At 43.4% G+C, this 25,394-nt stretch overlaps 1 protein-coding gene and 2 long non-coding RNA genes across 3 annotated transcripts; 2 read left to right on the top strand and 1 right to left on the bottom strand.

Moving 5' to 3' along the window:
* Positions 1 to 2,882: 2,882 nt before the first annotated feature.
* LOC121799176 lies at positions 2,883 to 4,961 on the top strand. The gene is made up of 2 exons (XR_006050157.1): positions 2,883 to 4,583; positions 4,671 to 4,961. It is a non-coding gene; the product is annotated as an uncharacterized LOC121799176 (long non-coding RNA).
* Positions 4,962 to 21,137: 16,176 nt separating this feature from the next.
* Positions 21,138 to 21,554, top strand: LOC121800856 (putative uncharacterized protein DDB_G0288537). The gene has a single exon (XM_042200348.1). It carries the CDS (start codon positions 21,138 to 21,140, stop codon positions 21,552 to 21,554), a length of 417 nt encoding a protein of 138 aa, XP_042056282.1.
* A 176-nt stretch (positions 21,555 to 21,730) lies between these two features.
* On the bottom strand, positions 21,731 to 23,561 carry LOC121801214. The gene is made up of 2 exons (XR_006050559.1): positions 22,157 to 23,561; positions 21,731 to 22,060 (listed from the first exon to the last, which is right to left on the bottom strand). It is a non-coding gene; the product is annotated as an uncharacterized LOC121801214 (long non-coding RNA).
* Positions 23,562 to 25,394: the final 1,833 nt, after the last annotated feature.

Below are 25,394 nucleotides of genomic sequence, written 5' to 3'. Positions count from 1 at the left end.
GCCGATCTACGGATGCCGATCAACCCGATAGGAGGTTTATCCTATCAAATTGGTGCTTTCATTGAGATTTCTCCCTCCAAATCACATCTATGTCACTCCCTGACGGGAATCCATCGCGTATAGCAACTAGCCACACCGATCGAACCATAGCTACGTCACTGCCCAATGGGAATCCACCCGCGCACAGTAACTAGTTATGCCTTCCCATCATCTCAAACCAAAGTTGCGCCACTGCCCGACGGAAGACGTTCCGCGTACAGCAACAGATTTGGTCGTCGATGTTTTCGACTCTCTTCATTGTGTCGTATTTCCCACCTTGAGGACAAGGTGGATTTCAACCGTGGGGGAGTCGATACGAGCATAATTTAGTTAATTAAATTATGGATTTGCGTATCTTTTCCATATCTTTGTTTATTTGCGTATCTTTTCCATATCTTTGTTTTCTTGTTCATTAAGTTAGTTATTAGCATTATAAATAGGAGTTATCGTAATCATTTGAGAAACCAATCAAGAATATCAATATTATCGTTCATTCTCTTCTCCAAAGTGGGAAAACTGTCGTGCTCGACGGGCACTCACCCGCTACAGATATTTATCGATCGCCGATCTACGGACGTCGATCAGCCCGATAGGAGGTTTATCACGGTATATGGGCAAAAGATAATTCTTATTCATGTCATGAGTTTGTGAACAAGTGCCCTATTTATAAGTCTAAGGTCCCTAGGAACCGACTGTCCGATGGGAAACTTCCCCCGCATAGTTCGAACCTACTATCCGCCGACCCTACGTTGGGCGCCAGAGTTTATCTTTGCCGCCAAGCTCTGTCGTCGGCCTCGTTAAGGGAAAACCCCTTAACAGTGTATGAGTATTATATTTTATTACGATTACTCTAGTCATATGTCTAACTCGAGGGAAACACGAGTTGATGTAGCTAAGCAATCACATAGAGGGGAAGTATGAAATTAAATAAGAAAAAAAATACGCAGCGAGACATTATGGCTACCAAGATATCATCAGAACAACCTGGAAGAATTTTTCACAAAATGCCTATAAGGCAACGCGTTTTACACAAAATGCCTATAAGGCAACATATAGACATTATGGCCCGAGACCTGCTTAAAGTATAAGTGTGAGAGTTTTGGTGTGGGTGAAAGCTTGATTTTGAGTATAAGTGGGAGATTGTTAGGATTGGTATACTGAAAAGCATATTTCGAACATGTTGCAAGGATAGAATTGTTTGTATATAATAAACTCTACAATCCACTTTTAACCCAAGGCGAGAAGAAGTAATTTTATCGCATTGGTGTTTGCTTATGCATTTATAAGATATTTCTCAAATATTTAAATGTATAAGAAGCAAACAATTCTAATTCTTCTGCATAGTAGACTGGTCGTAAAAGACGTTCACATAAGGTGACGTAGTCGGTTCTTTGTAGAAGAGAAATAGAATTTCACAACCTAGATAGGCTTTAGCTACCTGTCGTGAAAGGTTGCAGTGTCAGTCCGCATGTTTCCTTACCTTAAAAAATAAACGACACTGGTGTGGTATAGTACTAAAGGTCTCGGTGATTGTTATTTCTTAATCATTGTTGACATATGTCACGACCACATCTCCCTAGTCAAAGAAAGTGTAGCTATATCGCGACTAAATCTTACTGAAACTGTCTCAACTCATCATAAGATGCTTAATTTAAAGGAAACTTTGTCTGAAATGTGTTGGGGTACAAATCATACTGAATCAGAGTAGTTATGAAACAATTGTCTTTACTAGAACAAGTTCTAAATTTGCGCAGCGGAAGAGTACCAAGACAAATGTATTATGTGTGAAGACATACTACACCAGCTATCTTCCTACTTATTTAGCCTTCTGTCCCAACACCTCCTCGGCTTTGACATCGATCAACCTGCACATTAAGGAAAACAATATGCAGGGCTGAGTACTTGATGCACTAAGTGGACTCATGCGGAAAACATTTTTCTCTTTTAATTGTCAGCCAAGCTGAGTGAACGCGGGGTTTTTCTGAAAATAAGTCCCGGTCACTAAAACTGTTATTTCTTTCTGAAAATAGACTGCAGTCATTTAAACTTTTGATGATATGCCATATCAGCTGCGTGAATCGGGAATGTGGCCACATTCCACGACCACTGGGCCGGCCAACCTGGCGCTAGCTCACGACCCACGGACCGGCCAACCTGGCGCAAGCTCACGGTCCTTATGTGTACACTAGTCCGAGTAGGATTTACTGACCTACTGGGACCCGAATTCGATTTAACAGATAGGAAACCACAAAATAAAACATGGCATGACAACTCATTCAAATAATCATGTTTTCACATAAAACACGCTTTAAAAGAAGGAAGAGAAAGGCCCACCTCGTTTGCTTAACTCTTTCAAAAGGGTACTTCCTGACTTGAGATTACTCGTCGAGCGACGACTTTCCTTTACAAAAATAATATACTTAAATTAGACTTTAAGTAATTATTTATCTTGCATGTATGCATGCCTAAGCGTGTGCTTATTATTTTACTTCTTGCCTTCTAAATTTAGAAGTCTTAAATCTTTAATTAAACCGGCGATCTAATTTATTCTGAATCTGACCGATCTGTTCGGGTATAAAAATTTCCCGGATTATTTTCCTTAAGTATTTGAAATACTTTCTGTACTAATGGAGTTTCTCCTCTATTTATTTACTGGGTACTATTTCCGCACGACTTAATAAATTTTCTTTTCATCTGTGGCTTAGGGAAATTTCTCCTCTAATTTCCTGAATTTATTTAGAGCGATGGCCCCATCAAATTAATTAACTAACTTAATCATGAGTCCATAAAATCTGGCCCAAAGATTCATTAAAAGGCCCCAAATTCTGTGACCCAAATAAAGGGAAAATATTCCCTTTCCTCCAGCCCCCTCGGCTATTCTCAAAAATTCCACCCCAAATCCTCCAATTAGGGATTTCTCGAGGAAGTGCGACGACGCCTCTTCTCCTCCGCCAAACTCCTCATCGTCTTCGGCGAGTTCCCGCCCGTCGCTGGCTTCCCCCGTCGAATACACTCATTTCTCCATCGTATCTCCTCTCGTTCCCACTCAAAATTCTCAACTGAGGACGGAGGAATCAAATCCCTAATCGCAAATGAGGGAGTCACGTCTCATCACCCGTTCTCCCACCTCAGTCCCACCGTTACTCACATGTCGTCATTGATTGGTCTAACGGAGTTGTGTGGTGTCTGGTGGAGCAGGCGGTTTCCGCGTGGCTGTTCTCGACACTCCGTCGCCGTCGCCGTCGTGGTCTCCTCTCTACCCCTTCGAATTTCCTATCTCCCCCGTCTCCTTCTCGACAATTAGGGATCTAAATTTTGGAAACCCAAGGTAGGTGGAGAGCTCGTCGCCTTCGTTGGAGTTCGGTGAACTCGCCGTCGACGCCCTTTCCTCGTCGTCTCGTGCTGGGTACGGCCTACCAGCGTGGAGCCGGTGTCGCCTCCGTCCCTAGCCGATGCCGCGGCTGGTCTATCCGTCGCGTCGGGAAAGCCCGCACTCCGGCCGGCATTTTCGTTTCTTCCTCCGGAGGGAGCTTCACTCGCCGTCGTCTGTTGCAGAGGGAACTTCGCTCGCCGTCGAACCGTGAGGTCCCTACTCCGGGCGCCGTCAAGCAAAGCACGGTGTTCCGCTGACGAAGCTAAGTCTTTTCTTCTTAACTTTATTTAATGTTTCTATTTAGAGTCGTAGGTGGTGGTTCTTTGATTAGAGATTGTCGGTTGGAAGCTCGATGGGGTGCTTACTCTTATATCCATCGAAGCATGTAGTGTGAGGAGGCTAAACTGTGGTATCATCTCGTTGGCTATTTCCTATCATGCTTAAGTTTCGGAACTATGGGGTTTTTCTAGCATGCTTGATGTCTACATGATGCTATAACTTGGTTAACTGAGATTGAAGGGGATTGAGGTTACCTTCACTGAACTTGTGCTGCTATTTCTCACTTCTGGCCTTGTTCTCCCTCACTCCTCCACTTGCTGCTCCACTAAGCGAGTAATTTGTGGTGGGATGGAGGGTGGAACCGAGGGGAATTGGCATATTTATGCCCAGCTTGTAACTGAAAGCTGCACAATGGCTGAAGTACTTTGCTGAAAAAGTGGTTTACAGGCTGGGCAGCTGGCTGCTCTCTTGCAGAGCACTTACCTTGTTCCCTTGGCCTCTTTTGTAACTGATTCTGGTGTTTCATGGTAGTGGCTGTTCCCTCTGCAGACTCGCAGGGATGTACTCGTGATATGGATGAGCCTATGATTCTTGGCTGTGCTCTGATATCATAACTAAATTTAGTGTTTTAGTGCCTGCATTCCCTTGCTGTACATCTTAACTGTATTTGTCTCCATATGAGGTGTAGTACTAGGTTTATTTATTGCTTCTGTTGGTTTATGGCAGGTGCACACAGAAGATGGCATTTAGTGGCTGTTTTCCTCGACCATAGTAGGTCTAGACAGCGTGGTACGGCTGTCATCTGCAGCCTTGCAGTGTTGCAGCTGGATGGAAGGAATTCCTTGGCTGATCTTGCCTTTCTCGGCCCAGCTCTTCCTCACTTAAACAAAAGGTACTGTCACTCTTTCCCTTTCAATACTCATTGTTAGTTTGCATTCTATTTCATGCATTTAAATTTCTTTTTCATGGTTTCTGGCAGGAACCGAGGCTGGCCACCGAGCCGCCCTCTCTTGTGGTCTCGCCCTCTCGTGTTCGTCTGAATTTCTGGGCCGAGACGGCCTATTGAAGAAGGCTGACAAAGTCGCTAGGGTTGCGAGTTGTATAGTATAGTTTACACTTTCTTTACCGTATGAACGGATAGCTTGACGATGGTTGATGTATATTCTTTTCTAGTATTTGTAATTCATCCGCTTTGAATTTCTGAAATTTGTACTTATACCCTAAAAAAAAAGTCATTCATTCCTTAATAAAATTCTACTATTTTATTTCATGATTCTTGAGAATCTAAGTCTCGGCTATTACATTCTACCCCCCTAAACAAAAATTTCGTCTCGAAATTTTGTCTCGGTTAGGCAAAAAGCTGTGGATACTTCTCTTTAATCTGGTCCCCGAGCTCCCACGTCGCCTCCTCGCGGCCGTGATGCATCCATAGGACCTTCACTGTTACAATATTTTTATTCCTCAACTCATTAACTTTTCTGTCCAGAATTGCTTCTGGCTTTTCCTCATAGCTCAAATCTGGTTCTAACACCATTTCTTCTTGGTGTACTATGTGATTGGGGTCAAATACATACTTCCTCAACTGTGATACATGAAACACATTGTGAACATTTCCGAAACTTGGCGGGAGTGCTAATCTGTACGCCACAGGGCCGACTGTTTCTAGGATCTCGTAAGGTCCGATAAAACGAGGTTTCAGCTTGCCCTTGACACCAAATCTGGTTATCCCTTTCAATGGGGACACTTTCAGAAAGACCTTGTCCCCTGCTTTGAACTGTAAATCCGTTCTGCGAGCATCTGCATAGGACTTCTGTCTATCTTGAGCTTCTTTGATTCTTCCTCGGATCTGTCGAACAATTTCTATCATTTCCTCTACCGAGTCTGGTCCGAGAATCCTTCTCTCACCAACTTCATCCCAGTAAAGTGGTGATCTACACTTTTTCCCATAGAGTGCCTCATACGGGGCCATATCAATAGTTGCCTGGTAACTGTTGTTGTAAGCAAACTCTATAAGTGGAAGTACTGTCTCCCAGCTTACTCCACGGTCAAGCACTACGGCTCTTAACATATCTTCCAATGTCTGAATCGTGCTTTCGGACTGTCCGTCCGTCTGTGGATGGAATGCTGTGCTGAAATTCAACCGAGTGCCTAACTCTCGCTGTAGGCTCATCCAAAATCTAGAAGTAAATTTTGAATCCCGATCTGAGGTGATCGTTACTGGTACGCCATGCAGGCGTACGATCTCTTGCACATAAATTTGTGCCAACTTGCCCTATCCGTATGTGATACGAATTGGTATGAAGTGAGCACTTTTGGTGAGGCGATCTATAATCACCCAGATGGCAGTGTTTCCTCGCTGTGATTTTGGCAATCCTTTCACAAAATCCATTGCTATATGCTCCCATTTCCATTCCGGAATCTTGAGAGGCTGCAACTTCCCATAGGGTCGTTGATGCAAAGCCTTCACTTGCTGGCAAGCCAGACATCTTTCTACAAACGATGCTATGCTTCTCTTCATGCCATCCCACCAAAATTGCTTCTTTAAGTCCCGATACATCTTCGTACTTCCAAGATGGGCAGTGTAGGGCGTCTCATGAGCTTCACTCATGATCTCGCTCCTAAGTGCCTCATCGTTGGGTATGCATAGTCTTCCTTCGAACGTGAGAGCGTTATCCGCCTCTTCGCAGTAACTAGCTCCCTTACCGGTCCTCACTTTGAGACGAACCTTTTCTAGGGCTTCATCGTATCTCTGGGCGTCAATGATTCTGGCTCTTAAATCTGGTTCGATGACCAAGCTGGAAATCTTGTTGTCCACTGTCTTCGGGGCTCTTACTATCTCCAGTCGCATCTTGGCGAATTCCCGGATAAGCTCTTTCTCTTGTGTGAGGAAAGTAGCCACTTGAGGCGCAGTCTTTCTGCTCAAGGCATCTGCTACCACATTTGCTTTGCCTGGGTGGTAATTTATACCACAGTCGTAGTCTTTGACTAGTTCCAGCCATCTGCGTTGTCTCATATTCAGATCCTTCTGTTCAAAGAAGTATTTGAGACTCTTATGATCAGTGAAGATCTCACATCGAACTCCATAGAGGTGATGTCTCCAAATCTTCAAAGCGTGTACCACCGCTGCTAATTCCAAGTCGTGCGTTGGGTAGTTCAACTCGTGCGGCCTCAACTGGCGTGACGCATATGCTATCACCTTGTCCTTCTGCATCAGCACGCACCAGAGTCCGACCTTCGATGCATCTATATACACCACATAGTCGACTCCCGCTTCTGGCACAGCTAGAACTGGCGCTGTGGTCAACTTTTCCTTTAGCAACTGGAAGCTTGCTTCGCATTCTGGGGTCCAATTGACTTTAACTCCTTTCTTGAGCTGCTGAGTAATCGGCCTCGCTATTTTAGAAAATCCCTCAATGAATCTTCGGTAGTATCCCGCCAGTCTTAGGAAACTTCGAATCTCATTGGGCGTCGCTGGTGACTGCCAACGTTGCACGGCTTCAACTTTAGCGGGGTCTACTCGGATCCCTTCTGCTGTTACTATGTGTCCAAGGAAATTCACTTCGTTAAGCCAGAGCTCACACTTGCTGAACTTAGCATAGAGTTTCTCAGCTCTTAACGTTTCTAAGGTGGCCCTCAAATGTTCCTCGTGTTCCTTCTCGTTCTTCGAGTAGATGAGCACGTCATCTATAAAGACTAGAACGAACTTATCCAGGTACGGGTGGACCACGCGGTTCATTAGGTCCATGAACACAGCTGGAGCATTGGTAAGCCCAAAAGGCATTACCGTGAACTCATACTGGCCATATCTGGTGCGGAACGCAGTCCTGGGTATATCGTCTTGTCGGACTCTCAGCTGATGATAACCCGATCTCAAATCCATCTTCGAGAAAACACCAACTCCTTGCAGCTGATCGAAGAGATCGTCGATTCTAGGTAAAGGATACCTGTTCTTGAGAGTTATCTTGTTCAGCTCTCGATAGTCAATACACATTCTCAAGGTGCCATCTTTCTTCTTTACGAATAGCACTGGTGCTCCCCACGGCGACACACTGGGTCGGATGAAACCCAGGTCCAGTAGTTCTTGTAACTGTAACTTGAGTTTCTCTAACTCCTTTGGTGCCATTCTGTAAGGCGCCTTTGATATTGGAGCTGATCCTGGTACTAGATCGATGGTAAACTCCACTTGCCTGTCAGGCGGCAAGCCTGGTAGTTTTTCTGGAATGACGTCGGGGTATTCTCGTGCTATCGCTACGTCCTCGATTTTCTTGTCCTTTTTCTCCTCTTCGTTCAAGTAGACGAGGTATGCAGGACATCCCTTTCTCATCATGGTTGTTGCTTGTAGGGCGGAAATAATCGACTTTCTTTTTCTCATGAAGATCCCATGGAAAATTACGGGTTCTATCCCGGGGTACTGTAATGCTATCTGTCTCTCCTTACAACGGATGGTCGGGTAGTTCTCGGCTAACCAATCCATTCCTAGTATGATGTCGACGCTCCACATCGACATCACATGTAAGTTGTGAGCTACTAGGTTCAGATTTCCCATGGAAAAATTTACGTTTGAGCACGTTCGTGTGATGTCTATAAGGCCTCCTACAGGTGAGGACACCCTCATCTTATGTTCTATCATGTCCGTAGGTAAGTTCAAAGTATCCACACAAGGTGCTGATATAAAGGAGTGCGATGCACCGGTATCAAACAAAATGGCGATAGGTACGTTGAGGAGAGTTCCCATACCTGCCAAATTTCCTTGCTCCCGTTTCCCTTTCTCGGCCTTAGCCTGCTTCTGCTGCAGTGCAAAGGCTCTTGCCTGTGGGGGAAGTCTCGGGCGTAGCTGTCGCTGAGGCTGTGGTGCAGGGAGTGTTGCACTCTCTTTCTCATGTTCAGCCTGGAGTGCCCGTAGTTGCGAACGCCGTCCTCCCGTCCCAATCGCCTTACTTGGGCAGGTTCTGGCGAAATGTCCCTTCTGCCCACAGTGGAAGCATTCATCTGTTGCACTCGCCGTCATGTTTCTTCAAGCATCTTGCACATTGAGGTGGCTGAGCTCGACGCTCCACGTTTTGAGCTGGGGCAGTCTGTTGCCAGCTGTTCTGCTGTGGCCTTGGAGCGAATTGTGGCTTCTTAGCACCAGTCGAAACCCAGTCTCCTTCCCACTTTCTCTTCTCTCGAGGGAGCTGCTGTTGTGGCAGCGGTGGGGAGGTGGCGACATGCGCAGTCAGCTTCTCTATGGGCATAGTTGCCTCGATGTCCAGGGCCCGACCCAGGGACTCGACATAGGACAGACCTCCATGACTGGCCAGAGCCATCCTTATCTCTGACCTAAGGCCAGTGCAGAACCTTTCTGCCATTTTCTCGTCCGTGTCCACTAGTCCAGGCGCGTACCGTGACATGTCGCAGAATAACCTATCATACTCGGTCACTAACATTTTTCCCTGCTTTAGACTGTAAAACTCCACTTCCTTGGCCTTGCGATAGCTCTTGGGAACAGTTCATTCTTGAACTCCTCCCAGGTCAGGTGCTCCAACTGTTCATGAGTCATGATCTTTCGCTTGGCTTCCCACCAGAAGTCGGCGGACTCAACCAGCTGAAACTTCACACATGAGAGTCGTTCCCTGTCGGTGCACTGAAGAAACTCGAAGATGCGCTCAATCGCACGCACCCAGGTCTCTGCTGTGGCTGGGTTCCCCAGGCCGTTGAAAACAGGTGGATTCTGTTTGAGAAATGTTTCTTCCACCCGCCTCTCCTGTAGTGTAGGAGGCGGTGGTGGAGGAGGTGGCGGTTGAGCTCCTGCTCCCCCAGCTTGGTTTCTCCGGGGCACATGCTCTGGTGCTTGCGCGTACCTTCCTGGCCTGCCTGCTTGTCTCCTGGGAGGCATTCTGTTTATAAACCGATATCTGTACTAGTTATTCACCCCTTTTTTTTATTAGCAAAGTCTGTATTTCCTTAGGATTCATTTCATATCTCATGCATTTTCTTTCATGCATATACTTAAAATGAACAAATAAGAGTCATAATTTGGCAACGTCATATGCATTCATCATAAAGTGGGAAAATTGCCTCTCGCGAGGACTTAATATCTGTTACATATGACGACATCAGAGTTCTACAAAGAAAGGGAAACTAATCTACTGCGCTAACATGGCTACGACCCGTCCGACCGACCCTACTCTGAGTCGCTACTGATCCATACCGGGTCGCCGTGGCTCGTCCCTGGGAATGGCATCTCGATCGGTGACCACAGCTCCTCCTCGTTCTTGGAAACGATGACAGGCTGCGGGACTACTGGGGTCACGTAGGGTGCCACTGGTATGCTGGGGTCGGCGACAAAGTTGGGATCCACGTACTTCGCGTATAGATATAGGCTCCCGTAGAAAGCCTGGTCTACCAGATGGAGTGGCAGCGGCAGCTCCTCATGATGAGGCTCCACGGGAGGTGGAGGAATCTCTGGTGGAGGCTCGAGGGGTGCTGGGGGATTGACCTCCATCATCATGTTCGCGAGGCCGCCAATTTGTGGCTCCTCATCGACCCCTACCATCTCCTCCTCGGGATCCTCTTCCTCTGGATCCTCCTCGGGATCCTCCTCGCTCTCTCCGCCTCCTGTGCCACTCTCCATCGGCCCAATCTCGTCGCTGGACTCCGACATGTCCCCCATCTCTGCCCTACTTCTGCGACGGCCGGGAACTCGGGACGACTGCCCCTCCTCAAATACCCCGTCTGCCGCCCGCATCATGGCCAAAGGTGGCAGGCTACAAAACCGCTCGCTCCCCGGGGCCTGCGTGTCTGGCGGAGGCCTGTTCCCAAAGTGGAAACACCTGGACGAGACCGCACTCAGGAAGCCCGGCATGTCTCCGGTCGGCTCATAGGTCGGAGGCTGTGATGAAGTGTGTAACCGTGCGGTGGCCGCCATCCACCCCTGCCACTCCGGTGGGAACAACTCTACAAGTCTGACGATGCCCTCGTAGGGCTTCACTCCATGCCGACTCGCCTCTTCCCAAAGCTTGCCATAGTGGGCGACGAATTCGGCGAGAGTGTCCCCATGGCAACGCCGGTACGTCCTGTAGTATCGCACAACCGCCTCGGAATCGGCTCCTGCCCGGAGTGGGCGTCGGTGGGTATAGCGCTGTCGAGCCATCTCTACATGAAAAGAAGAAAGGCTCCCAAAAACGGCTCGTAACTGAAAGTATGTACATACAAGTATATAAAAAGCTGTGTAAAAGATGGTATGAACTGATTCACTGTCTCTCGAAGAGGTCATACTAGGTCTGTCTGTGGCTATATCTCATAACTGGCTAGTATACATATCTATCTTTATACACACTATCTGTGTGTTCGGAGGGATGGACTTCCTTTCGCTGCTGTCTAGAGATCGTACGTTGGTACTTTCTGGTTCGTCTTTTCATCCTCATAATTCCTTGGAATTAGAAGCTTACCCAAACTGATGGGTGTTAATTGGTTTCATCGCCCTGGAAGGCGGTAACAAATTCTCATCCTACTAGCACTTGGCCGCATATGTCTCACCTACGGTACTTCTCTAAAACACTCTAGGTTCGCATGCATAGTCCACATGACACCTATACATTCATGTCAAGTCAAGCTCATAAATCTCAGATACTTTAAGCATATCTCATGCAAAATATCAGCTATCATGTTGCATCTTGCAAACATTTCAAATAAACATTTTCGTTCCCACTTAGGGCTGTGAAAATTCTTTTCTTTTTCTGAAAATCTCAAAATTTTCATTTTCTTTCCGAAATTGAAAATATTTTCTTTCTTTAAAACTCTTTTCTAGACGAGCGGGCGTCGACCCCTGTTTCTGGTGCAGTTGATCGTGTCGAGCTGAGGTGTTGGGATCTTGTACTGATCATTCTGTTAACTTCCTAGCCTAGTACTATTGTTATGGACAAAGGCTTAGAAGGAAGATTCTTGGGTCAAAGCGAAAGAAAGGTGCTCTGATACCACTCTGTCATGACCACATCTCCCTAGTCAAAGAAAGTGTAGCTATATCGCGACTAAATCTTACTGAAACTGACTCAACTCATCATAAGATGCTTAATTTAAAGGAAACTTTGTCTGAAATGTGTTGGGGGTACAAATCATACTGAATCAGAGTAGTTATGAAATAATTGTCTTTACTAGAACAAGTTCTAAATTTGCGCAGCGGAAGAGTACCAAGACAAATGTATTATGTGTGAAGACATACTACACCAGCTATCTTCCTACTTATTTAGCCTTCTGTCCCAACACCTCCTCGGCTTTGACATCGATCAACCTGCACATTAAGGAAAACACTATGCAGGGCTGAGTACTTGATGCACTCAGTGGACTCATGCCGAAAACATTTTTCTCTTTTAATTGTCAGCCAAGCTGAGTGAACGCGGGGTTTTTCTGAAAATAAGTCCCGGTCACTAAAACTGTTATTTCTTTCTGAAAATAGACTGCAGTCATTTAAACTTTTGATGATATGCCATATCAGCTGCGTGAATCGGGAATGTGACCACATTCCATGACCACTGGGCCGGCCAACCTGGCGCTAGTTCACGACCCACGGACCGGCCAACCTGGCGCAAGCTCACGGTCCCTATGTGTACACTAGTCCGAGTAGGATTTACTGACCTACTGGGACCCGAATTCGATTTAACAGATAGGCAACCACAAAACAAAACATGGCATGACAACTCATTCAAATAATCATGTTTTCACATAAAACACGCTTTAAAAGAAGGAAGAGAAAGGCCCACCTCGTTTGCTTAACTCTTTCAAAAGGGTACTTCCTGACTTGAGATTACTCGTCGAGCGACGACTTTCCTTCAATTAGGGATTTCTCGAGGAAGAGCGACGACGCCTCTTCTCCTCCGCCAAACTCCTCATCGTCTTCGGCGAGTTCCCGCCCGTCGCTGGCTTCCCCCGTCGAATACACTCATTTCTCCATCGTATCTTCTCTCGTTCCCACTCAAAATTCTCAACTGAGGACAGAGGAATCAAATCCCTAATCGCAAATGAGGGAGTCACGTCTCATCACCCGTTCTCCCACCTCAGTCCCACCGTTACTCACATGTCGTCATTGATTGGTCTAACGGAGTTGTGCGGTGTCTGGTGAAGCAGGTGGTTTTCGCGTGGCTGTTCTCGACACTCCGTCGCCGTCGCCGTCGTGGTCTCTTCTCTACCCCTTCGAATTTCCTATCTCCCCCGTCTCCTTCTCGACAATTAGGGATCTAAATTTTGGAAACCCAAGGTAGGTGGAGAGCTCGTCGCCGTCGTTGGAGTTCGGTGAACTCGCCGTCGACGCCCTTTCCTCGTCGTCTCGTGCTGGGTACGGCCTACTAGCGTGGAGCCGGTGTCGTCTCCGTCCCTAGCCGACGCCGCGGCTGGTCTATCCGTCGCGTCGGGACAGCCCGCACTCCGGCCGGCGTTTTCGTTTCTTCCTCCGGAGGGAGCTTCACTCGCCGTCGTCTGTTGCAGAGGGAACTTCGCTTGCCGTCGAACCGTGAGGTCCCTGCTCCGGGCGCCGTCAAGCAAAGCTCGGTGTTCCGCTGACGAAGCTAAGTCTTTTCTTCTTAACTTTATTTAATGTTTCTATTTAGAGTCGTAGGTGGTGGTTCTTTGATTAGAGATTGTCGGTTGGAAGCTCGATGGGGTGCTTACTCTTATATCCATCGAAGCATGTAGTGTGAGGAGGCTAAACTGTGGTATCATCTCGTTGGCTATTTCCTATCATGCTTAAGTTTCGAAACTATGGGGTTTTTCTAGCATGCTTGATGTCTACATGATGCTATAACTTGGTTAACTGAGTTTGAAGGGGATTGAGGTTACCTTCACTGAACTTGTGCTGCTATTTCTCAATTCTGGCCTTGTTCTCCCTCACTCCTCCACTTGCTGCTCCACTAAGCGAGTAATTTGTGGTGGTTGACGATGGTTGATGTATATTCCTTTCTAGTATTTGTAATTCATCCGCTTTGAATTTCTGAAATTTGTACTTATACCCTAAAAAAAACTCATTCATTCCTTAATTAAATTCTAGTATTTTATTTCATGATTCTTGAGAATCTAAGTCTCAGCTATTACAACTTAACATTGATTATACGATATTGATTATGCACTACTTTGATTTATCAAATGGTGCGGATTTTTCGCAATCCAAGAATCTTGATATCTTGGGTAGTAGTGATCAATGTCTAGAGGTGCTAGTATTGTTATTGCAATGAATCGTGCCCTGGGTTAGTCCAGTTTGATAATATCCTCAAGAGGTGTTCGAAAAAGATTTTTTATTCAGAAACTCGGCCGGTTGGAATTTATTCAAGAATAATAAATAAATATTTTGAATTAGCAACTCTTGGAAAAAAGATATTAATTAATTAAAGTCAAATAACTGACTTATTGGATATTTAGATCTTAAACACGGGAAATAATAAGTTAAAGAGGTAAAGCCCGGATTACTCGTAATTTGAGACTGGACGGACAATCAATATTATTATACTAGAGTGGATGATAATAATATTCTGTTTGGATTTGAATTAAATTGGGGTTCAATTTAATTAGTAAAAGTCCAACAGGTTTGGCCCAAGTCCAACCTCCATAGATCCCTAATCTAACCCATCATAACTCTATCTAAAAGAAGATTAGAAAGGAGATTAAATCATAATTAATCATTAATTTTCGTGCTTCCCTCTATGAGTGGACGTAACAATCAGTTCTTCACAGATCTGACTGTCTTCTTTCTAATTGATCCCTTTTCGGTTCTGACAAGCTTTGCCCACCCAATGGTCATTATCTGAGTTTGGGATACAGATTAGAAGATTCGTGGTTGAGTACGAAGATCTTCATGTGGAGAAGGCGCAAGCAATCGTCGATTCTTTGGAGAATCAAATCGGTATTTCTAAACCATATGAAATTCATGAATTAGGGCTTTAGTTCCTTTTACATGAATTGTTTGCTTTCTTGTATGCAATTTTGATTGTTTAACATATGAGTAATTGATCCCATAATCAGTCAAATGGATATGTATGCATGATTTATTAGTATATGCATGTCTTACGCAGTGCAAGGGGCACCAAACCCCAGCAGTTCATACTAAGTTTGATCCAAATGTTTCAGGACAGTGGCTAGCTTACAATGGTGTGAAAGGCTGTCCTAATTTTGGGACCCGTTTTACCTTCTTTTGTTGTAATGTTGCTTCCAATTTTTTTATGCCAACAATAGAAGAAATTTTAATACTGAGCAATAGAATAGACGGAAATAGTAATGTATGATTTTCATCCACATATCTTATGAAATCATGTAGTTTTCATTTTATTCTTTAGTTTAGCAATTTGTAAAGTATGAAATATAGTGTTAGTATTGAGTTTTTATGACAGTTAAAGTGCATATATCCTAAAAATATATCAACAATTTTCTAAACCTTTCGAATAATATTTTGTAAATGTAAATAAATACATGAAGTTTGGTCACTGAATCCTTTTCTTTAACATTCATACAGTATTAGGTAAGTACACTTGTGCAGTTAAAATTGGACTTGTTTTTCAAAAAGTGAATGTTTTGGACCAAATTCGTATTTTGATCATATATTTAGGACCAAAATTGACCTTTACTCTATATCTTGTTCTAATTAACTCGTACTCTTTGATCATTAGTCACACATCTTCTCTTTGTCATTTATTCTATTTATTTTACTCAACTTAGATCATAAATTAAAATTGCATAAATTATCAGCATAGTTTGAAATGTTTCATTCATTAGGCAGTAATAAATTCTTAATTTAGAATGGGACAATATAAATACATTTCTGTTTTCGTAAATCTTCACATTGCTTTAAGTTCTTTTTTTCTATAGATTCGTTAAAAGTAGTATTCGTTTTTTGAAACTCTTATGTCTCTTGCATAGCACGGGTGTTAATACTGGTATAGTAAAAGCCGTAGTTACAATATAATGTTATTCAAACTCGATAGCACAAGTAACCATAAGATACTCGAGATAGATTCAACGAAAAAGTACTTAAAACAAGTTACACTCGATCATGCGAACTTGAGTGGTTGTTCATACATATATAAATTATCAGAATCTTAAATGAAATATAATTTATCAGAGCCTTTAAATGAAGTGTTTCCTTCCTAAAGGCACAACGGAAGCAAAGGAACTCGGTTCCTTGTATGATGACATGAACCTTCGACATTTATTCTTGATGGACTAACAACACTCACTTCACCCCACTGTGGCTCAACCTGCATATTTAGAAATACATGAAGATATGAGTACAAAAGTATTATGTGAACACATTGTCAAAATATACATTTGAAAATATTGTCAAGCATCACACTAACACTCCAGGTTTTTTTGTTAAAAAAAATGCCCGAGGTTACTGAAACCTTTATTTGACTGCAATCCAGTTTCTTTTTTGTATATATGATCATCTTGTACCGTATAGATAGTGTTCCCTCACGGTCATCTTAATATTCTTGTGCCGGGAAGGTGGCCACATTCCACAGTCACTAGACCCGCCCTTTGGCCATAGGTCTCTCGTGTACACTAGTTCGAGTAGGGACACCACCCTCCTCACTTGGACCCGAATTCGATTAACAACTCTCTTGGCCTTAGCCAAAACATATAGGCATTATACACAAAACATTTATGGCAAGACAACATCTTTTAAAAATAAACAACGAATATAAGTTCGAGTTTTCTCAAATATCCCTTGAAAATAAATTTAATATTTATCCACACTAGTATGTAGGATAGAAAATTCAGTACGCTTTCCAAGGTTTTGAGATAAATTCCTTGTTTCACGATGGCGAGTTTTTCCCTTTCTGAGATTAATCTTAAGTTCCCAAATATTTATTTGGCTTATGTTAGATTTAAAAAATTAATTCAAAGCATGAATTAAATTATTTTAAGCTTAATTAATTACACAATAATGAGTAATTAAAACTTATTAATTGTAGCTATACTTAAATTTAGGCTAAAATTAATTATTAACACTTCGTCCCAAAAGAATTATTTTTGAAACTGGGACATGACCATCTTTCATATCCAGCCCACAAATAAATAAATAACTAATTTTTTTTAATTTTGGACCACTCTTCATTTATTCACTGCAGCCCAACAAGAAATAAACATTAACCCTACATATCAAACTCTTCTTCCACCTCATTTATTTTTAACCCTGATTGGAAACCAGAGAATCCTCCTACCCCTCAATTCCTACCACTGTCGTCCGCTGCTCTAGCGCAGCGCCCGCCACCTCTCCATCTTCATATCTAACTTTCTCTCCTTAGGGTCTTCTGTCGCCGCCACGGTGCACCGCCATTGCAGATTCGTAAAGATTTCAAGTTTAGTGATGACTTGTTGACATTTTCATTTGTTATAGACCTGTTTTTTTAAAAATGAATATTTTGGACCAAATTCGTATTTTAGTCATATGTTTACGACCAAAATTGACCTTTACTCGGTACCAACATACCAGCATTGCACCCACATATACACACAGAAAAAAAAAACACTACACACACACTTCATATACTCCACGTACTATACACACGCTATATACACTTAATATAAATACACAATATAGACGAAACAAACAAACTAAATACACTATAAACAAAACACACACATTATAGACAATATACACGCAATACGCACAAGAACCACATTATACATAATACACACATTACATGGAAACTATGCTAAAAAATATACAAAATACGCACATTACACACACTACACACTACACACACTATATGCAAGATATGCACATCACACACACACACTATAAACAAAATATACATTATACACAAAATACATACACTATACACACTACAACCAAATATACATACACAATATACACACACTACAACCAAATACACTATATACACATAGATAATACACAATTACACACACACTATACACAAAATACACAAAGTTTGCACAAAACACCCACACTACTCACATTATACACACACTGCACATTATTACTCTACACTCACACTACACACAAAATTTGCACGTACAAAAAATACTAACATTGCACACATTATGAAGTCATTATAAACAAAATACAAGCACTATATGCACACGCTAAACACAAAATACACACACTATGCACAAAATACCCACACTACTCATATTATACACACACTACACGTAATACTCTACACTCACACTACACAAAATAGACACGCACAGAAAATAGCATAGCACACACTATGAAGACATTATATACACACATTAAACGCAATATTCAAGTATTGCACCAATAATATACACCCTTCACACACTATACACAAAATACACCCATTAAACACAATACACACACTATTCACAAATAACACAATACGCGCTATATACAAAATATAAACACACACTATACACAAACACGACACACACTATATACAAAATATATGCATTGCACCAACATATAATACAACAAAAAATACACACTGCACGTAATACACACGCTACACATTTATAAACACATTATACACAACATAAACCACACTATTCACAAATCATACATACTATGCAAAAGGTTACACACTATGTACAATATACACTGTGTATATACACTCTACACCACCTTACACAATCCACACTACACTTCAAGTACACACTATACACTTTATTACACACTACACAAAATACACATACTTCACGTACTACACAATAAACACAAATTACACATTACATGCACACTTGATAGGGCTCATTACAAGCATGGTTTTGTAGGGGTTTATTAAACTAACCGGGTTGATAATGTGCGAAAAAATGGTGAATTTAAGTGTGTAGGGGCCATAAAGTGTAAAAGCGGCAAATGCATGATCGACTTGATCAACTCGATAAAGGAGTGGAAAATGGCAAAAAATGGAGCTAGGTTGATCAGTTGCGTACAAGCAGCGGAACTTGCCTAGCCGACAAGTTGATCAAGTGGAGTGCACCACATGAAGTGATGAGTCACATGAGAGAGAAGTAAAGATGCCATCTCAAGGGAACCTAGGAATTTAGGCCCAACATCATCCTATAAATAACAAGGAGAATGCATGCAAAAGGGGAGTTTTTTTCGAGTCCAGTATCACCTCAGTCACTACGCAGTCCTCGTTTACATTTTCAAGCATGGAGCACGGGAGTTAGGAGTCATCGGAGCCGCAGTTCTACATCAACCGTCCTCTTTTCTTCCTCGTCAAGGAAGAAGAGACGCAGATCTACCTAAGAAGCATTCATAGTTTGTTTTTCTTTAAAACCCGAGGGGTCAAAATAATTGTTGCTTAGTTTTCGTTCATGTTTTCTTCCGAATTTTAGTTTTTATTTTGTTTAGTCTCTACTCTGTTCCTTGTTGCTGATCGATCTTCTAAATTTGAGCTTTGGAATTCTGTTTTGTTTATTGAGGATCGTTTGTGAAATGGAGTTTTCAATGCAAGCTGTGTTGGATCTGATGTTCTCTGTTCGTGTTTCTTTGATTAAGCTTAGTCATGTTCTAATTTGGAAGAATGCTCTGCGTAACTCAGTGATTTATGTTTAGATCTGAAGTTAGGATGAAGTATGTGATGCATGTTGGGTTGGATTCGGTGATTTCGAAGTTGGATCGTGTTTAGATTACCTCTGTTGCTATGTCTTCCGATTTTTCGTAGTTAGATCCAAGTTTCACTTCGTTAACTTTCATGAGTTTAGAATAGATACCTTAGATTTGTTTTATCTTGGTTTAATTCGCATGGATTTGTGTTTTGATTTGTTTGTTTCTTGTTTTAATGTCATAGGCTCTGATTTCCTTAGTCATGACGTTTTAGATGCTTAATGAAGAAGAAGGTCGTTAGGATCGCAGTCGTTGTCACCTTTTTGTTATTTGCAGCTTTTTGTAGTGCGCTTTCCTCTCAGTGGACCCCGCTGTTAGGTTGACGTGTGGTTTATATATGAGTTGATCAATTCAAGTTATGTTGTCTCATGTTAATAGTTTAGTTGATCAGGTTAGTTTATTGCTTGAGTAATTTTAGTGAACCCACCAATAGTGAAGCATGGCAGCAGCCAACCCCCTAACATGTCTCATACACAACTCGACATGCCTCTGTCCCTGTGGGATTCGACTCTTACTTCCCTTTACTAGTCTATAGTATTGTGGGTTAAGGTATTGAAGGCCCTAAGCCTCTCCGTTTGCATAACCAACGAATGGATAGTTGCCTACCTGATCTCTTCATCATTGACTTGATTAGTTGAGCAATATCGACATACTAAAATCTATTGTGTGAACTAGAGTCATTAGGTTGAGGGAAACCTCTTGCTAGCTTTCAAATGGCGCCGTTGCCGGGGATGGATGGTATTTTTATGCGCATGTGTTTGAGATATTTGGTGTAAATAGTTGATTTTTTTGTTTATTTTCTTTCGCAGTTTATGTACCGGAGCCTGAATTTTGGACACTGGAACAACACAGTGAACTGGAGAGACACAGAGGGTAACTGGAGGAGAAGAGCAACAGCTAACCCCGTTGTCACCAGGTCTGGGTTGAACACAGGAGGGCCATCACATTCAAGCTCTGAAGAGAAGGAAGATACACTCCCGTTTGCCGAACTAAAAAGGGAAGAAACCGAGCCAGAGGAAGAACCTGCTCCAATGGCGGATGTAGAAGATAATGATTCCGAGATTGGATCCCTGAACGCCCACATAGACGGCGAGCCTTCTCAGGCCATAGTGTTGACCCCAGCTCAGTCAGGGATCGAGATAAAGAACAATGTCCTGGCGGTCATGCCACATTTTTACCGGCGAAGAGTGGAGAACTCGTACACCTTCCTGCACGAATTCTGCAAACTTTGTAGGATTCAGAAGCGACCAATGGGATCAAGCGAGGAAGATTACAGGTTGCGCGCTATTCCTTTCGCATTACAAAGCGAAGCTGACACCTGGTTCATGAGGTTGCCTCAGAGATCTATAAGGACCTGGTCGGAGTTTCGACAAATATTCTTGGATTACTTCTTTCCCTCCACAAAAACAAATGCCCTGAAGGAGATTCCAGGAGCCCGACAGGATAGTGAGGAAACTTTAAGTGAATACTGGGGAAGATACAAAGGACTGCTCGATACATGCCTGGATAACCGTATTGTGGAAGCCGATGTTTACAACACTTTTTATGAAGGACTAACCCCTGAGAGCAAAGATCTAATGAACTCCTCGAGAGGTGGTGACTTCTCTAAACTGAAGGTGAGTGAGGCCAAAAGAGTGCTGGATAGATTGATCAATGCCAAGAGGGCATATGATAACCCACGTACCACAATCTTGAGGCAGGTGCTAGTAAATACCTATGCAGACACAGCCGAGGAGAGAATGGAGGCTCGCATGGACAAAATGGAAAAGGCGCTGTTGGCCGCGGTGGAGAAACAGAATCAGCCTGTCCCGCAGGAGAAAGTGAATGATGTAGTAAACCAGGAAGGGATGTATCCCAGCTACGGACCGTCTCCCTGATCTTCAAGCTCAGATGAGTGCTGGTGGGCATTGGAGCCCTAATGGGAACTGGGTGCCCGAGAAACAGAGAGAAACTCCATGGAGAGAACACCCAAATTTCAAATGGTCAGATCAGAACCAGAGTCAGCCACCACCACCAGTTAGCACGTATCAACAACCACTTGCTATTACCTACCAGCAACCACCGGCCATAACTTATCAACAGCAGCCGGCTATCAGTTATCCACAGCAGCATGAGGAGCAACCCCAATGGCAGAATCGGAACCACGAAGGGCAGAACAACTGGAACAACAATAGGGGACAGGAAAATCAGCCGCACTGGCAGAACATGAATCAGAACAATCAAATGGTCTCCTATGTTCCACCGCATCAGAGAAGCTACCAGAATCAGAATTCAAGTGTTCCCTCGCAACAACAGGGAAATCAATGACCACAAGGAAATTTCCATCATGGGTCAGGATCCTCTTCCGGTAATCCACCGGGAGCAACCTCCAGCCAGCCGACGGCCAAGCAACCCAAGGGAACAGAGGAGCTGATTGGAGACTTGTGTAATAGCCGAGATCTAATTTCTCGAGAATTGATGAAATAAAGACTAAAGTTTCAAAGTAGAAAGATAAAAGAGAATTCATTTATATTCTTGAGCGAACAAAACATGATATCTAGAGTTTCCATTTTAAATCGTGTATTACAAATATTGATGATAAAAATAAAGAAAATGTACGAGTGAAACTACTACAAGACTCGATTAAGTTTTCACTCTACAAGACCTATTACATAACCTTAAGCAATCGTGCCACATGAAGAAGAAAAAGGGGAAGACTCGATTCCTTTTCGGACCCCGCTATGCATTACGCCAAGTCCGGAGAGCCATTTGATCCGAAGGATTTTCTAGGCCGAGGGATGGATTATCGCCCCAGAAGCCTACGACACTGAAACCTGAAAGGCAGCAAGGTTCAGTAGAGGAACAAAGAGGCTAAGGAAACGGACTGCCTAACCAAAGGAAAAAACAGTAGGAAGAAGGGAAGGACTCACCCACATAAGGCTGTTGTAATAGTGCAAAAAAGGCACCCCAGCAGATCCCAGCCGGCAGATTTTCACTTCCAGCAACTGCCCCACTGCAAGGCTGCATTTGATGGGTTGTACCTCCCTCTGTACACCTGCCAAGTAAGCCAAAGTAAAGGGGAGTGCAGCAAGGACCTGCACTGCCAGCAACAACCTCTGCCCCACCCTGGACCTGCGAAACAGAGCCAAAATAAGAAAAGAAAACCTACAACAGACAGGGGAAATAAGGACTACAATCATGGTACAACACATAAGGCTGCAATGGCACATTTAATTCACGAGTACACCTCCAAAAGCCACCAAAATCAGTTAGAGGGAAAACAGGGACTCAGGGTACATGCTCTGCAGAGCTTCAGAGAGAGCAGCCAGCTGCACAGCTTGTGGATCCCTTGTTCCAGCCAACACTCAGCCTTTGCAGCTTTAAGTTACAAGATATGTGTATATATACACATGCTAAACCCCTCGGTTACACTATACCACACCACAACACTTCCACCCAGATAGATAGCAAGTGAGAGGTGAAGAGAACCACACTGTGAGCAGGGAGCTCGGTTTTTTTTAGCATAGCCAGCGACCGACAACTTCAAACCAACACTTTCACAAGAGGTAATCCCCTTAACACCATGATTGCTTCGTCTAGAGCAAACAAATAGCTAGAACATAAGAACCTAGGAACATAGATGCTCATGAACAAGGATCAAATCACCATAACCTGTCTAATGCTAAAACATGTAATCAGAACCGGTGTCGTCTAAAGAAGTCATAAATGAGCTAAGTAAGGAAGACTTAGCTTTAGATACGAGAAACTGCCCGGAGGCCACCGGCGAGGGCAACGCCGCAAAGGCAGCCGCGGAAGCTCCTGGTGCAGAGACGGCACCGCCCTAACGAGCTTCACATGCGCAGGGTGAAGTCGTGTTCACGGAGGGAGAAAATGAGGCGATGCCCTCTTTTTTCCTCCGGCGGTGAAAGATTAGCAACGAAAAGTAGCAGCGCCGCTGCTGGGCCGATCGGCCACGGCAAATGGACTGCGACGAGAATGGAGGGACGGAGGCGGCACTCTGGCATCACCAAGAGCGTGGGAGTCCACGCGACGGCCGGCTCAGCTCCCGATGACCTGACCGACAGGTCCGACGCTTTTCCCCCGATTGATGAGTTTCCGTTCAAATCATGAAGGGAAACCGAGAGTAAACAAGGTGAGGGGTGTCGGCAACGGTGGAGCACTTCGGTAGGATGTGATGGGTGGCGCCGTAGATGGCGACGAACGCTGTGAGACGGCGAGGAGAGGTGGTCGATTTAGCTAGGGTTTAGTTTCTCTCCCAAATTGGGGATTTGTTTTGAAATGGGATAAAGAAATTGAGAAAGAGAGGTGGAGAGAGACGATATGTCTTGGGGTTTTTTTTATTCTCCAATTGGGCCTGATTTAATATCACTTGGGCCATTGTAATAAAAAAAAGGAGAGAGAAGAAGAAAAGCTGGGCCAGTTTGCTAAAAGAAAAAGGATACATCCTGGGCCGGAATAGTTGATTCCTAAACTGGGCCTGGGAATTTAATTCTTGGCCCATTAATTTAATTGGAGCCGTTACCTTAGAATAGTTAAAAAAAACGTAACAAAATTTATTCCCTAAGCCACGGAAGAAAAGGAAGTTATTAAGCCGTGTTGAAATGGTACCCAGTAAATAAATAGATGAGAATTTCATTAGTCACATAAAGTATTTTAAACTAATTAAGATAATCCGGAAATTTATTATGCCCGAATAGATCGGCCAGATTCAGAATAAATTAAATCGTTGATTTAATTAAGAATTAAGATTTCCTAAATTTAGAAGAAAGGAAATAAAATAATAAACACACGCTTAGGCATGCATACATGCAAGATAAATGGACGCTTAGGCATGCATACATGCAAGATAAATGATTACTTAAAGCCTAATTTAAGTACATTATATTTGTAAAGGAACGTCGACGCTCGACGAGTAAATCTCAAGTCAGGAAGTGCCCATTTGAAAGAGTTAAGCAAACGAGGTGGGCTTTTTTTCTTTCAGAATGTGTTTTATGTGAAAAGCATGAATATTTTGAATGAGTTGTCATGCCCAGTTTTGATTTATGATTGCCTATAAGTTTGGCTATGCCAAACCAGTTTAATCAAATTCGGGTCCCAGTAGGGCCGCAAACCCTACTCGGACTAGTGTACACACAGGGACCGTGAGCTAGCGCCAGCGTTGGCCGGTCCGGTGACCGTTGGAATGTGGCCACATTCCCGGCTCACCAGATTAGATATGGTATATCATGAGAAGTTTAAATGACTGCAGTCTATTTTCAGAAAGAAATAACAGTTTTTAGTGTCCGGGACTTGTTTTCAGAAAAACCCCCTGTTCACTCAGTTTGGCTGACAACTAAAAGAGAAAATGTTTTCGGCATGAGCCAACTGAGTGCACCAAGTACTCAGCCCTGCATATTGTTTTCCTTAATGTGCAGGTTGATTGTTGTCGCGGCGGAGGAGGTGTTGGGAAGAAAGTAAACTAAGTTAGGCAAGAAGGAGATAGCTGATGTAGTATGTCTTCATACATATTGCACTGTCTTGGTACTCTTCCGCTGCGAGAATCTAGAATTTGTTTTATTAAAGACAATGCCCAGAAAATACTCTGATTCAGTATGATTGTACTCTCTTTCACATTCAGACAATGTTTCTCTTGAATTGATTATCCTTTTGTGAAGAGTTGGGACCATTTAGTAAGCTTTAGTCGCGAAATAGCTACACTTTCTTTGACTAGGGAGTTGTGGTCGTGATAACTTGCTAAACTCTGAACAGCATATCCAAGGAAACATGCAGGCAAACAATGATGTGGTACACAGGCTACAAGATGCTCAGCTAGAACACGAGGCAGCCCTGGACATGCTCACCAAACAAATCTCCCAAATGGAAACTACATTAAACGAGATACGCGGGCATAATGGTTACCTTCCCGCCACTGTCAAGATGCCAGACGGAGCCAACATTAGCAAGATTACTCTGAGGTCGGGGAAGGACTATGCTGAACCCTTGGGGGGGACAGACGAAGGAAGTGAGTTAATGAACTGAGGGCAGACTGGAACAGAGGATTCCTTGGACAAAGGAAAGGGGTCGTTGCCTCATTTTTCTGACCCGGTACTTCCTCATGAGGAACCTGAAGAGTTGTACAAAGAGAAGAAAAGGCAGGAAGAGGAGGAC

This window comes from Salvia splendens, chromosome 4 (genome assembly GCF_004379255.2).
Source record: "Salvia splendens isolate huo1 chromosome 4, SspV2, whole genome shotgun sequence".
In the NCBI taxonomy this organism is placed as follows: domain Eukaryota; kingdom Viridiplantae; phylum Streptophyta; class Magnoliopsida; order Lamiales; family Lamiaceae; genus Salvia; species Salvia splendens.
The sequence above is the reverse complement of the archived record's forward strand: the minus strand, read 5'-3'. Positions and strand labels throughout refer to the sequence as shown.